The 14,636-nt window shown below is 35.7% G+C and overlaps 1 protein-coding gene across 1 annotated transcript; it reads right to left on the bottom strand.

The window, feature by feature from the left end:
- Positions 1-275: 275 nt before the first annotated feature.
- Positions 276-1,229, bottom strand: LOC100620351 (olfactory receptor 5K1-like). Its single transcript, XM_003358846.2, has one exon. The coding sequence runs from the start codon at positions 1,227-1,229 to the stop codon at positions 276-278; it is 954 nt and encodes a 317-aa protein (XP_003358894.2).
- Positions 1,230-14,636: the final 13,407 nt, after the last annotated feature.

The following is a 14,636-nucleotide window of genomic DNA, read 5'->3' as shown; positions in this document are numbered from 1 at the left end:
CATTTGCTGAATTTGTTGAACATTGCAATGTATTATACTCTGAAATGTAGTTATGAAATATAGCTAATTACACTCTGACGCAATTGTAACCACAAGGATCGTTACTTAGATTACTGCTGATGAAACCTGGTAGCATAGATTTTGGAAAGTCATTTACATTTGGTTATTTGATTGACACGCCATCATGTTTTAGTAATTGAATGTTATATATGAACCCATTTTCGACCTTGTCAGTACTCTTGATTGTGAAAAAAGTTTAATCAGATTGAAATAAGTTACCCAAATGATGTAGTATTTCTTTCATATGAAATCTTCAAAAAATTTTTTGTAACATTTATTACTTCCTTATTTCTTAGGCTATAAATAAAAGGGTTTAATAAAGGAATCACGAGAGTATAAAAAATAGCAACAGGTATATCTTTGTCTCCTTCATTACCTGAATTTGGCTGGACATACATGAAGATAAGAGAACCATAGAATATGGAGACAGAGAGAAAGTGTGATGCACAAGTAGATAAGGCTTTGCCCCTGCCCTTGTTGTATTTCATTGTGAAAATTGTGAAAAGGATGAAAAGGTAAGAGATTACTACCAAGGTAATAGTGACGATTAAAACTAACCCAGCAAAGATAAATACCAACAATTCATTGATATAAGGGTCAACACAGGAGAGTCTGAATAATGGAAGAATATCACAAAAGAAGTGATTAATTTGATTAAACTTACAGAAAGTTAACCTAAAGAGAAATCCTGTATGAATCATGGGATGCACAAGTGCAACTATGTAGGCACCTGTGGTCATTTGAAGGCAGAGATTCTTTGACATCCTGGTGTGGTACTGCAGTGGGTTGCAGATGGCCACATAGCGATCATAGGCCATTGCTGCCAGGAGGAAGCTGTCTGCAGTTTCTGCAAAGCAGAGAAAATAAAACTGTGCCATGCATTCATAGAGGGAAATGATTCTGTCCTTGGAAAAGAAGTTCTGTAGCATCTTGGGGGTGATGGCACTGGAACAACAGGAATCCATCAGAGCAAGGTTACCCAGAAAGATGTACATTGGGGTGTCAAGACGAGGCTCAGTAAATATCAGTGCCACCAGACCAAGGTTTCCCACCATGGTGATCAGGTAGATGGTAAGAAACACCAGAAACAGAATGGTCCTCAGGTCTGGGTGATTACTAAATCCTATGAGGATAAATTCATTTGTCCAGGAGTGGTTATCCTCAATCATATCCACCCTCTATGTTGAATTGACACTTGTTGAGAAGACAGTTTTGAAATTGGTGTGTGTATAATTTTCCTTTCAAATTTTTCTTTTTATGAGGAGTGGAATTCTTCATTCAGCTTCTTCATTAACTCCGGATACAGGAACACATACCTGTAGGGGAAGTTCATTTCTGTGTAATGTAAGCTTTTAAGATCTTGACTCAGAAAAACAGGATTCCCATAAAATATGTTGGGAATTCTAGGGCTGATGCTTAAAGTGGAAAAACTTGTTCTTGTGAATTTTAGAGAATATTATACATATTTATGTTACCCATATTTGGTTCAGAATTCTCAAATAATGTGTTAGATGTTTTTCATTAGAGTACGTTAAAGAGCAAATCACTTTTCATGTGTGCTAATGTTTGTATAATATATATACATATGTATAAGTATACATTTTTAATTGAGAAAAATTAATTTATATATATATTCTCAAGAGAGTGAATGTTTTAATAGCATAAATAGATATGTTAATTTTATGTCTCAGGAATTGCATGAAAATCACTAAAAATAAAGTAATAACTGTGCATCCTTAAGGAACATTACTGTGAAATACTTAGAAAATAAATACACTTTAGACATAACTTCTTTGATTTATTTTCTCAGCGTTGTGTTAAATCCATTATTCTTTTTGAATGATCTCCGATATCGAAGAATTTCCTTCTTTATATAAAGCATAGGTTTTTGTATAATGATACTTAACAATGTTTCTTGGTGTCCAGAATGCACCAATATCCATTTTTTAGTATCAAGAGGATCGTGTATATGCTTCACTGTCTATAATCAATTCTGTATCCTCTTACATTGCTTTTTTTTTATATGTGCATGCCCATTTTCTTTTTTATATTACTAGTATTTTGAAGTTTTCTCTGACCTATGCTTCTAATAACAGATGTACAATGCTATAAGGAGTAAAGCCTGGTTAACTCCATACCTACCTCTTGTCCAGTGACCTGAGATGAGTGGATTTGCTTCCTTTATTCCACCAGTGATCTGTAATGGACTATTTGTCATCTACAAATTGACAATTATGAAAAAGAGTTTACAGAGGAAATTATACAAAATTGTTTAAAAAATCTGTACATCTTGCATCACAGGAATTACCTTACTTAATATTATATACCATTTCCTAAAGAAATTATGTAAGATTTCCTGAAGTATGTAACAGCACATAAAAGGATAATAAATGTAATCCATGCTTTTATACTTTAGTTTTCTAACACTTTGAAATAGAAGACATCTTTTAAGTATTAATATTATTTGTGAGAATAAATTTTGTTTCCTTTTCAAAGTCTACATTCTTAGTACTAATTAGTAATCTATGAAATATTTGATTGTCTAATGACATAAATTCTTTGGTCAAAATGGTTTATATCAATTACAAATTACAAGCTGGGACAAGGTTTATTTTTTGTTTTAAAATATTAAACACAGGACACATTCTTATTTAGCTAAGATAAAAATAACTTTCTATATGCGTGCCCAAATTATCTAACAGAATTATATTCTGTCCTTACCTCTGTGATTTGACGTTCAAACTTTGAATCAGAGGTTGGCATGAGTTGCAATAATTTTTTTTCATCCTTGATTCCCATAGTCTTGTGTTTTTGAGTAGCCAGAATGATACATAAATTGTTGAAATCTAACAAGGAAAATGCTTAATAATTCAGAAAAATAAATACTAATTGATGTTAATATTAACAGCAAAGGTAAACTAGAATATTCCTCTTACCTAGATTTCACGGAGAGGTGTTTTGTAACATCGACTTTTCATTATGGTGTTAAGTCAATGAGAATTTCAGAATATAAGCCTTGGTCTCTAAGCATTTAGGATTAAAAGACTATATCTGGGAGACTAGTAACAGGTCAGTGCCAATAAATATGTTCCTTACAATGCAAACTTAAATTTTCCATCAAATGCTAAAGGGATTTCCTCATAATGACTTCACTGTATTTCTATGGGGAGATTTGGTAACTATGCCATACACAACCTGATGTTAATTAAAGATGACCTATGGGGAGCTCCTGTTGTAGCTCAGGGGGTTAAAAATTGACATGGTGTCTGTGATGATGTGGGTTCAATCCCTGGCCTTGCTCATTGGGTTAAGTATCTGGCATTGCCTCAGGCTGCAGTGTAAGTGACAGAAGCAGGTGAGATCCAGTGTTCCTGTGGCTATGGCATAGGCTGATAGCCACAGCTCTGATATGACCCCTATGCAGGGAACTTCCATATGCTGCACATGTGGCCATACAAGGAAAAAAATAAAGGTGAACTGTGAAAAGATGAGACTAAGTAAAACATCCTCATTAACATTGCCGAGTCATCTTGCTGATTCTGATGAAACTGACCTCAATTTTACAACACTTTTCATTGTTTGTGTAAAATGTAAAGGGTGAAGAAGAGTTAGGTGGGTATTACCTGCTAGTGGAGGAATATGCTTATCAGATAATATATCTCATGAATGATATTTGAATTTGGAAAGGATACTAAAAGAAATAGAGGTTTCCAGGATGGTGGGATCCAGATGGTGAAGGGGTAAGACATGTGCCTTCACCTTCTCCCACAAACACATCAAAAACAGTCTCCATGTAATACAATTCACAGACCACATTTATCTACTGAATGCAGGCAGAAGACCTTAAACCTCAAAAAATGGTGAGGAACGTGCCACCTAACTGGGTAGAGAAAAGGAAAAAAGAGAGAGAGAGGAGGCGAGAAAGAGAAAAAGGAATCAGGAAAGGAATAATATCCCTGAGAGGAGCTGATAAAGAGGAAAGGAACCCACACCCTGGACAGCCTCCTTTTGAGCCACACTGAGGGGCCTCAAAGCCTCAGAAAAAAGCACAACAGCTGGACTGAGGAGGGCAAAGCAGAGCGAGAGCCACATAGACCACTGGTACCACCTTCCAGGACACCACGGCCTGTGACACTCAGCAGGGACTGGGTGCTGAAACACAGGCTCTCGAGGTCTGTTCTGGAGGGAGGACTAGGGTTGGCTGCATGGAGTCAGACTGAGGAGCTAGGAATCCATGCACCAAGGGCTGGGGTGTGGAGCACCTCAGCTGAAGAAACCCAGAAGGAGGTCTTGGCCCACAGGAGCAGCAAGGCCTCATTGTTGGGGAGGTCAAGAGGTGGAGCAGCAGACCACCATAGAAACATCTTGATGCATGCATGGACTCTTGAATGTTGTATCTTTGAGTAGTGGGGCCCCTCTTACGTGGGCTAGGAGTGACAGTGCTTCTTTCATGGGCTAAGCGTGATGGGGCACTTGTATAGTTGACAGGTGCCTGGCTACTAGCCTTTCCCATTACCTCCATCTCCTTGGAAGGATGCACAGCACCCTAAAAATAAAGAGTAAGAACTCACAGAATCCTCATGGGCCCTATTACATACAAATAGCCTTCAAGAATACATTGGTGGTTTTCTCTAAACTCACAGGATAAGAAAAATACAAGCAAAATGTGGACACTCAGGAACCATTCCCAGTTAAAAGACAGAAGAATTTACCTGAAGGAGAAAATATGAAATAGTACTCTGTGGCCTTGAAGACATGAAGTTCAAAAAGGAGACAGTGAAAATACTGAAGGAAATAAGAACAAATATGAAGGGATTAAAAGCAGATGGGAACAGTAATGCAGATGACTTTGAAAAGGAACTGGAAAATATAATGAGGAGCCTAGAAAAATTAGATTCTTCATTTTCAGAGATGCAAGCTGATGTAAAGGCACTGAAGAGCAGAAGGATTAATGCAGAGACACAAATTAGTGACTTGGAAGATAGAACAATGAAAATCACCCAATCAGGACAGTGGGCAGAAAACCAAATGAAAAAAATATGAAAGCAAGATAACAGACTTATGGGATAATATAAAGTGGCCCAATTTAGCATATTACAAGTCCAGAAGGAGAGAAAAAGAAAAGAGGATTGCAAATATATTTGAGGAAACTGTGGCTCAAAACGTTCCAAGTCAAAAGCAAACTAATATCAAAATACAGGAAGCACAGTGTTCCTCAACCACGTTGAACCCAAACAGGCCACCCCAAGACAAAATAAAAATGGCAAAAGTTGATTGTTTTTAACTGTAAAGTCAGAAGGAATAAAGCGGAGTTAATGATAAGAGAACCCCCAAAGGTTTTCAGTTGATTTTCTACAGAAACACTGTGGGCCAGAAGAGAGTGGCATGGTAAATTCAGCTGTCTAAAAGGAAAAATTTACAGCCTAGAATACTCTATCCAACAAGATTATCATTTAAAATAGAAGGAAAAAAATAAGAATTTCTTCAGCAGACAAAAACGAAAAGAATATTGCAATACTAAACCCATTCTAAAACAAATAGTGAAAGAGCTCCTCTACATAAAAAAAAGAGAAGTAAGAAATTAGATGGAAGACATCAAAATTGGAAAGCAGTCACTTAAATAATCCAGTATTCAGCTATAAAAGTAAAAAAAAAAAAAACAAAAAACCAAAAAAAACTATTGTTAAAGAGACATAAACAGAAGGAACAGCAAGAAGAATGTACATGAACACATTTTTAAAAAGGAACATCAAAATCAGAAACGGGGGGAAGAGAGTAAGAAAATCTAGACTCTTTATTTTTAGAATGTATGTGTTTGAGCCTATATGAGTAATAGGCTAAAGAAAGCAGATAAAGCAAGGGATTATCAAAACTGAAATGCAGAGAAACCACAAATCAAAACCAAAGAATACATTCACAAAAAAGAAAAACAAGAGTGCACAAGCATTAAAAAAAGAAAATCATCATCCGAAGAAAACAAAAAAGAACAAAGAGAAAATATAGAAAGAACTGGAAATCAGGATTAAAGGGCAATATATACATGTTTCTCAATAATTACCTTAAATTTCAATGCAACGGGTGCTCCAATCAGAAGGCAAACAGTGACAGACTGGATACAAAATAAGAGCCTACAATATGCTTCCTACAAGGGACCCACCTTAAGGTAAAGGTCACATATGTATTGAAAGTTAGGGGATGTAAAAGGACATTTCATGTGAATGGAAGTTACAGGAAAGGGGAACTTTGAATACTTATATCAGAAAAAGTAGATTTTTAAAATGAAGGCTGTAAAGAAAGACAAAAAAGGACACTATTTAATGATAAAAGGATCATTTCAGGAAGAGGATATTAGACTCATCAATATATGTCCCTAATATAGGTACACCCAATTATATCCATTCAATATGAACATACAAAAAAGGAGAAATTTATGGGAATATAGTAATAGTAGGAGACTTTAACACCCCACTCACAACAATGCATGGATCCTCTAGACAGAATATCAATAAGGCAACAGCAATCCTAAATGATCCAGTAGAAAAAAATAGACTTAACTGATATTTTTAGGATGTTACATCCAAAAATCAGACTATACATTCATTTCAAGTGCACATGGAACATTCTCAAGGATTACCACACACTTGGCACAAAACTGACCTCAACAAATATGAGTATAGAAATTATATCAGTTATCGCCTCTGACTAAAATGGCATGGAACTAGAAATCAACAACCAGAAAAGAAATGAAAAAAAAAAAAAGATGACTACATGGAGACTAAACAAGCTGTTACTACATATCCAATGGGTCAATGAGTAAATCAAAAGGAAGAATTAAAAAAATACCTTGAGAGGAATGACAATGAAAACATAACCATTCAAAAATTTGGGGATGCTGCAAAAGCAGTTCTGAGAGGGAAGCGCATAGCAATACATGCCTTCCTCAGAAAAGGAGAAAAACCTCAAATCAACAATTTACCTTGCCACCTGAAAGAAGCAATCAAAGAAACAACAAAAGCTAAAGCCAGAAACGGGAAGGAAGTCAAAAATTTCAGAGAGGAAATCAATAAAATTGACATTCAAAAAAATAGAAAAAATCATTAATCCAATAACTGATTTTTTTGAAAGAGGAAACAAAATTGGCAATCCTCTGGACTGACTCAACTAGAAACGGGGAGAAAGAACTCAGATAAATGACATAAGAAATGAAGAAGGAGAAATATCAATGGATACTGGAGAAATATTCTTAAAAATGCATAGTCGAGCATACAATGAACAATTATATGCCAACAATTTTGACCACCTGGAGAAATGGACAAGTTTTCAGAGACATACCAGAACCGAATCAAGAAAAAATAGATTGAATTATCAGTCCATTCAGTACAAATGAAATTAAATATGTAATAAAAACACTCCATACAAATAGAATTCCAAGGCCAAATAGCTTCACAGGAGAATTTTACCAAACATAGAAAAGGAACAGATATACCCATTTTTTAAAAGTTTTCCATAAATTTGAAGAAGCAAGAGGAACACTTCCAAAATCATATTATGAAGTCACAATCAAGCAGATGTCAGAACCAGACAAAGATTACCAAAAAAGAAAATTATAGGCTAATACATAACATATGCAAATCAAACAAGACCCATACCACTTTAACCAGAGAAATGTCAAAAACCATATGATCATCTCAATAGATGGAGAAAAAATGTTTGACAAAATCCAATATCCAATCATGATAAAATTTCTTACCATAGTTTGTATAGTTAGAACATAACATCATAAAAGTAATTTATGACAAGCCCACAGACAATACAACACTCAATGGAGGAAAGCTGAAAGGCTTGCAGCTAAAATGTGGAACAAGGAAAGGATGCCCAGTGTCACAACTTTTATTATTCCACATAGTATTAGAAATCCTAACCACAGCAATCAGAAAAAATAAATAAAAGATATCCAAGTTGGAAGAGAAGAGGTAAAATTGTCACTCTATGCAGACATGATGCTACATATCTAGAAAAGCTTAAGGACTCTGATGAAAACTATTCAAACTGATCAAAGAATCCAGCCAAGTATCAGACTGCAAGATTAACATTCAGAAGTTGCAGTATGGAGATTCCACAGAAAACTAAACATGGAACTACCATTTGATCCAGCAATCCCACTGTACTCCAGTGTTCATTGCTGCATTATTTACAATAGCCAAGACATGGAAACAACCTAAATGTCCAATGACAGAGGAGTGGATCAAGAAGATGTAGTACATATACACAATGGAATATTACTCAGCCATTAAAAAGAATGAAATACCAGCATTTTTTGCAACATGGATGGACCTAGAAACTATCATGCTAAGTGAAGTCAGCCATACAATGAGACACCAACATCCAATGCTTTCACTGACATGTGGAATCTGAAATAAGGACAGATGGAACTTCTTTGCAGAACAGATGCTGACTTACAGACATTGAAAAACTTATGGTCTCCAGAGGAGACAGTTTGGGGGGTGGGTGGATGTGCATGGGCTGTGGGATGGAAATCCTGTGAAATCAGATTTTTATGATCATTATACAACTACAGATGTGATAAATTCATTTGAGTAAAAAAATAACGTTCAGAAATTGGTTGTATTTATGTATACTGACAAATGTTAGAGAAGGAATACAAAAATAGAAAAACCTTTTAACATTGCACCCTGAAAAAATAAATACCTAGGAATAAACCTGTCCAAGGACTTATATGCTGAGAACTATAAAAGATTAATCAAGGAAATAAAAGAGGATTCAAAGAAATGGAAAGATATCCCATGCTCCTGGATTGGAAGAATGAATGTCATTAAAATGGGCATACTACACAAAACAATCTACAGATTCAATGCAATCCTTATCAAATAACCCATGCTATTTTTAACAGAACTGGAACAAACCATTCAAAATTTTATATGGAATGATAAAAGACAGAATTGCTGAACCAATACTGAGCAAACAAACACCAAGTGGGAGGAAAAACTCCGCCAGACTTTAGACAATATTACAAAGCTACCGCAATCAAGACAGTGTGGTACTGGTACAACAATGGACATGCAGGCCAATGGAACAGAATAGAGAACCCACAAATAAACCCAGATAGCTATGTTCACTGAATCTTCGACAAAGGAGGCAAGAGTATAAAATGGGGTAAAGTCTCTTCAGCAAGTGGTGCTGGCAAAACTGGACAGTTTCCTGTATCCTCAATGACACTGGAGCACACCCTCATTCCATGCCCAAAAAGAAACTTAAAATGGCATAAATATTTTAGTATGAGTCAAGACACCATGATACACCTAGAAAGCAACATAGGCAAAGCACTCTCTGACTTCAACCGTACAAGTGCTTTCTTAGGTCAGTCTCCCAAAGCAATAGAAATGGAAACAAAACTAATCCAATGGTACCTAATCAAACTTAAAAGCTTTTGCCCAGAAAAGGAGACCATTAAAAAAACAACAACCTACTGAATGGTAGAAAATAGTTTCATATGATGCAACTGACAGGGCTTAATCTCGAAAATATACAAACAATTCATACAAAGCAACAGCAAATAAATAAACAACTATATTGAAAATTGGCAGAAGACTTGAGTAGACATTTTTCAAAAGACATAACACTTTAGCAACAAGCCCAGAAGAAAAAGCTCATAATCACTATTAGAGAAATGCAAATCAAAACTACAGTGAGGGACCTCATCACATCTGTCAGATTGACCATCATTAACAAGTCTACAAATAACGAATGTCAGAGAGGGTGTGGAGAAGAGGGAAGTCACCTAAAGTGTTGTTGGGAATGAAAATTGTTACAGCCACTATGGAGAATAGTATGGAGGTACCTCAAATGAGTAAATATGGAATTACCATATGATCCAGCATTCCTCTCCTGGGCATATATCTGGACAGAATTTTCATTGAAAAGGATGAGTGCATCCATATGTTCACTGCAGCTCTATTCACAGTAGCCCAGATATGGAACCTACCTAAATGTACAACAACAGATGAAAGGTAAGAAGATGGCAGTGTGTATACACAGTGGACTGCTACCCAGCCATATAAAGAACAAAATGCCATTTGCAGCAACATGGTTGGAACGACAGATTCTCATACTAAGGGAAGTAAATCTGAAAAAGAAACACAAATAACATGTTATATCACTTCCATCTGGAATGTAATATACAGCTCAAAAGGAACCCATATACAGAAAGGAAGCAAACTCATGGACATGGAGAAAAGACTCGTGGTTGCCAATGGGGAGCAGGAGGGAGAGGGATGGACTGGGAGTTTGGGGTGGTTGGTGCAAAAGATTGCATTTTGAGTCAATGAGCAATGAGATACAGCTTTATGGCACAGGGAGGTATATCTAACCACTCCTGATGGAACATATGGAGGATAATGTGAAAAGAAATGTATATATGTGTATAACTGAGTCACTTTGCTTTACAGCAGAAATTGACAGAATATTGTAAACCAATTATAATTTAAATAACTAAAAAGGTATAAAAGATTCAGCCAGGATATCAACTTCGTTACTAGAGTTGAATTTGGGACCATGTTCTACAAAACCGTTTTTGGAAAATTGGTATTATCATTTAGCCCCACATATGAATCATTGAGACTGTTCTTACTTTTAAGTCTTTACCAGGTGCCTTTGTTCTTATCATCCTGATTTCCCCCATTTATTGTAGTAATTACCCTCCAACATGGTTTATTTATTTCTCAGGACCTCTGTATTCAGTCACTCCCTCCCACAATGATGATTTGCTTAAGAGAGAAGACATGTTTCTGATGCATTCATTCCTGTATTTCCAGCACTTGAATAATATGAAGCACTTTGTAGTGCTCAACAAACACTTGTCCAATGAATGAAAAAAGATTATACTCTCTTGCTCAAGTATTTGACATGATCCAAGATTTGTTTTCAAACAAACTGTTTTTCCTCATTTTGTCATTCCAGATGCTGCACAGTCTGTATCTTACCTCTCCTGCTGCTTTCTGCCTCTCCCTTCAGGGCATGTGGCCATAAGCATCCCTTCACTGCTCCTTTGAGGACCTGATTCATCAATTTGTTCATGTTTCTTCATCTCTGTGTCTTTCAGTGAGTCCTGCTTATCATTGATCTCGAATCAGATCTTCCTGAGGACTTTCTTAGGTGCTTTAAATGAAATTTATTTTCCTTTTCCTGATCTCTGTGATAATTACTTGCTTTTATAATGCTTTTACCAGTCTATCAAATGTGAATTGTGTATGTCTTGATTTTAAAAGTCTTAGCTTAATACCCTTAAGTCAGCAATCATGTTATACATCTTTTGGGCTTCTGAAAACAAACTGAGCTCGATTCTTTCTACAGGCTGCATTGATTTTCAAAATATTTCCATTCTGTGGAACCTTAATCAAGTGTTTACAATATACAGGGTGTTGTGAGAGACAATGTGTAGAATGCAGACAGGATAAGGTGTTCTTAGGTTTTAGAAATGTCTCCTGACATGAAGCTCTTGATCTAGTATGGAGAAAGTCACTTGTATTGCTAGCTCACAGGCAATTCAGGCTCTGATATTTAAAAAAAGTATACATACACTGTATGAAAATATGGCAAAGGAAGTAAATAAAGATGTGGAGGAAAAAAGAAAGTTTTCTCCTTGAAGGTATCATTTCAGGTGAACCTTTCAGGATTAGGAGGATTATAATATGTGAACTACTTGAGGAAACAAAAGTACAGAATGCGAGCTTGTGATAAAATCCTGGAAGCTTGAAATAGTGAGACCGAATTAAAGAGTGGGTAGTAAATTAGGTTAGGTGAAGTTTACTCATATATGATGTAAGAAAAACTTGGAGGTAATATAGAGGGATTGGGTCAACTGCTTGTAAATTGTGCTATTTGATTCCTTTCCTGCCAACTCACTGGACCTTCTTTCAATAAGATCATAACTAATGATAAATGCCAACACCCAAGTTCATCTAATCATCTTAAAACCTCCATCTGGAGGGTTTTATGTGATTGAAAATCTTCACCTCTGGTTCTGGGGTAACAGTCACTGCTTCTGTCTTTCTGAACCATTCCTTCTCAGACTTTTCTGCTGCATTGTGTTTCTCTCTTTGCCTTAAAATCCTTGTGTTCCCCTAGGTTCTGTGCTTGACCACTCTCTTATTTCACTCTGGAGTTTTGCCCAGATTATCCTATCTACTTAGATATTTCAACTATATTCCATCTTCTGGTGTCTTCACTAAATGAGAGTTCCAGACAATTCTGGTAAATATTCACAAGGAAAATCACTGGGAGCATGTTTTAAAGATGTATATTTTTACCCAGGAATAGTTAAATGTATCACTATGCCAAAATGCTATATATAATATAAAATATGGGAATAGACATTAAGAATGACTTAATAATGAAATGGAATAAACATTTTAATTTATGTACTCATGCTATAAATTTTTGTTCCTGGCAACACTATTATAATTTAATAATAATAACCTTGTGATCAGATAAAGAAATGTGATGGTGTATGTTATATTATTCAGATCTTAGCTTAGTGCTGTGTTGCAGCATTTTCAAAATGTTTGAATTTGTTTTTCTTCTCTGTGCTTTCTTTTCTTTCTTTCTTTTTTTTTTTTTTTGCTATTTCTTGGGCCGCTCCCAGGGCATATGGAGGTTTCCAGGCTAGGGCTCGAATTGGAGCTGTAGCCATTGGCCTATGCCAGAGCCACAGCAACGCTGGACCCGAGCCGCATCTGCAACCTACACCACAGCTCTTGGCAATGCTAGATCATTAATGCACTGAGCAAGGGCAGGGACCGAACCCACAACCTCATGGTTCCTAGTCGGATTCGTTAACTGCTGCGCCACGATGGGAACTCCTCTTTTTTTCTTGTTAGTTCCCCAATACAGTTTTTTCTCTACTGTACAGCATAGTGACCCAGTTACACATACATGCATACATTATTTTTCCTCCCATTATCATGCTCTCTCATAAGTGATTAGACATAGTTCTCAGTTCTACACAGCAGGATCCATTCCAAAAGCAGTGCTTTGCATCCATTAACCTCAAGCTCCCAATCCACCCCACTCGCTCCCCCTACCTCTGAAGTTATTTCTAAATATTTCTTAATGACTGACACAGTTGAAAACATCTAATACACAGATATAGAGAAGTCAAATGGGGAAGAATGCAAATTTTTATGGGATTCCAAAACAGGAAAAGGGTCTCAAGCCCATCCGAGTTGTGGAGTAAACATAGATTTTGTTTGTTTTTGAACATCTAAGTTGAGTATTTTTTAATCTTTCCAGTCTGGTATTTATCTGATGTCCAAGACCTATTCTAAATAGGGAAAATATGTATGTTTCAAATAATGAACTGCCTGTTTGAACATTGTTCACATTCTGTTTACTGGCACAGGGAAATCCAGCTATGAGTACAGTGATTAAGAGCAGTGATATAACACAAAAAAATGATCTTCGTATTTCTACGTATTCCCTCTTTTAACACAGAGAAATGACCTTTTGTAGGGTGAAGGGGAGGTTCTGTAAGATTATTTACATGATTCTCTATATGTTAATTTTCCCCCTAATAAATCATATATTCCTAGTAGGCAGGGGCGATCATGTATCTTTTCATTCCCATTTGAGACATATCGTAGGACCTAGAAATGGGATTGGTTTTTGGTTCTGTAGTATCATGTACCCTTTATTTATGTAAATATGTATGCAAGTATTTATTTTGTATTGTAGTATATTTGATTTACAATGTTGTATTTCTTTCAGATGTATAGGAAAGTGATTCAGTGATACACATATCCATTCTTTTCCAGATTCTTTTCCCATGTATAGTTATAGAATATTCCCTGTGTTAACAGTAGGACCTTGTTAGCTATCTATTTTATATATAGTAGTATGTATATATTACCCTTTTTTTAAATTTTTTGTTCACTGGGTGAAAGTCATGAAACAGCTCAGGAAGTTGGGAAATGGGCTGAGGTCAAATGGGTGATAGGAGGATCATATACATCAATTAATTATGTTTATAATATCCAGATTTGGTGTTTTGATAATAAGTCTTTCTTAAGAGTATGTATTCTACTGTTTGTATTTGGTAGTTATTACTACCTTATTGGGTCACATTACATATGTTTGGTAAAGATGAGAATCAAGATCTAATTTTTCTCACTAAAAGGATTGCTTTCCAAACATCATTACATTCCTATTTGAAATTACATCTTCATTATATTCTGTACTTTTAGTGGTTTGAGTTTATTCCTATATATTTATTTAATTTCTTTTATCTCCTTGTATATTTTGACCATCTGTGATGTAGCCTTGTTTTCACTCATGTTTTCACTCATCCTTCACAAATGTAGGATAAAGAAGTCTCATCTGATCTTGTCAAGCAATCATAGCAAATCATAGCATTTCAATAATTCCAACATCCAATTATAATAAAAACTATTCACATTTTGAGAAGCTTGCACATATACGGCAGTTACAGTTTGTACTCCCAAATAAGCAGCAGTTCACAGAAAAAATCATAGGAAATGTAGAAAACGTTCTGAGATACTGGA

This window comes from Sus scrofa, unplaced genomic scaffold (assembly GCF_000003025.6).
Source record: "Sus scrofa isolate TJ Tabasco breed Duroc unplaced genomic scaffold, Sscrofa11.1 Contig33, whole genome shotgun sequence".
Classification (NCBI taxonomy): domain Eukaryota; kingdom Metazoa; phylum Chordata; class Mammalia; order Artiodactyla; family Suidae; genus Sus; species Sus scrofa.
This window is presented reverse-complemented; position numbering and strand designations above follow the sequence as displayed.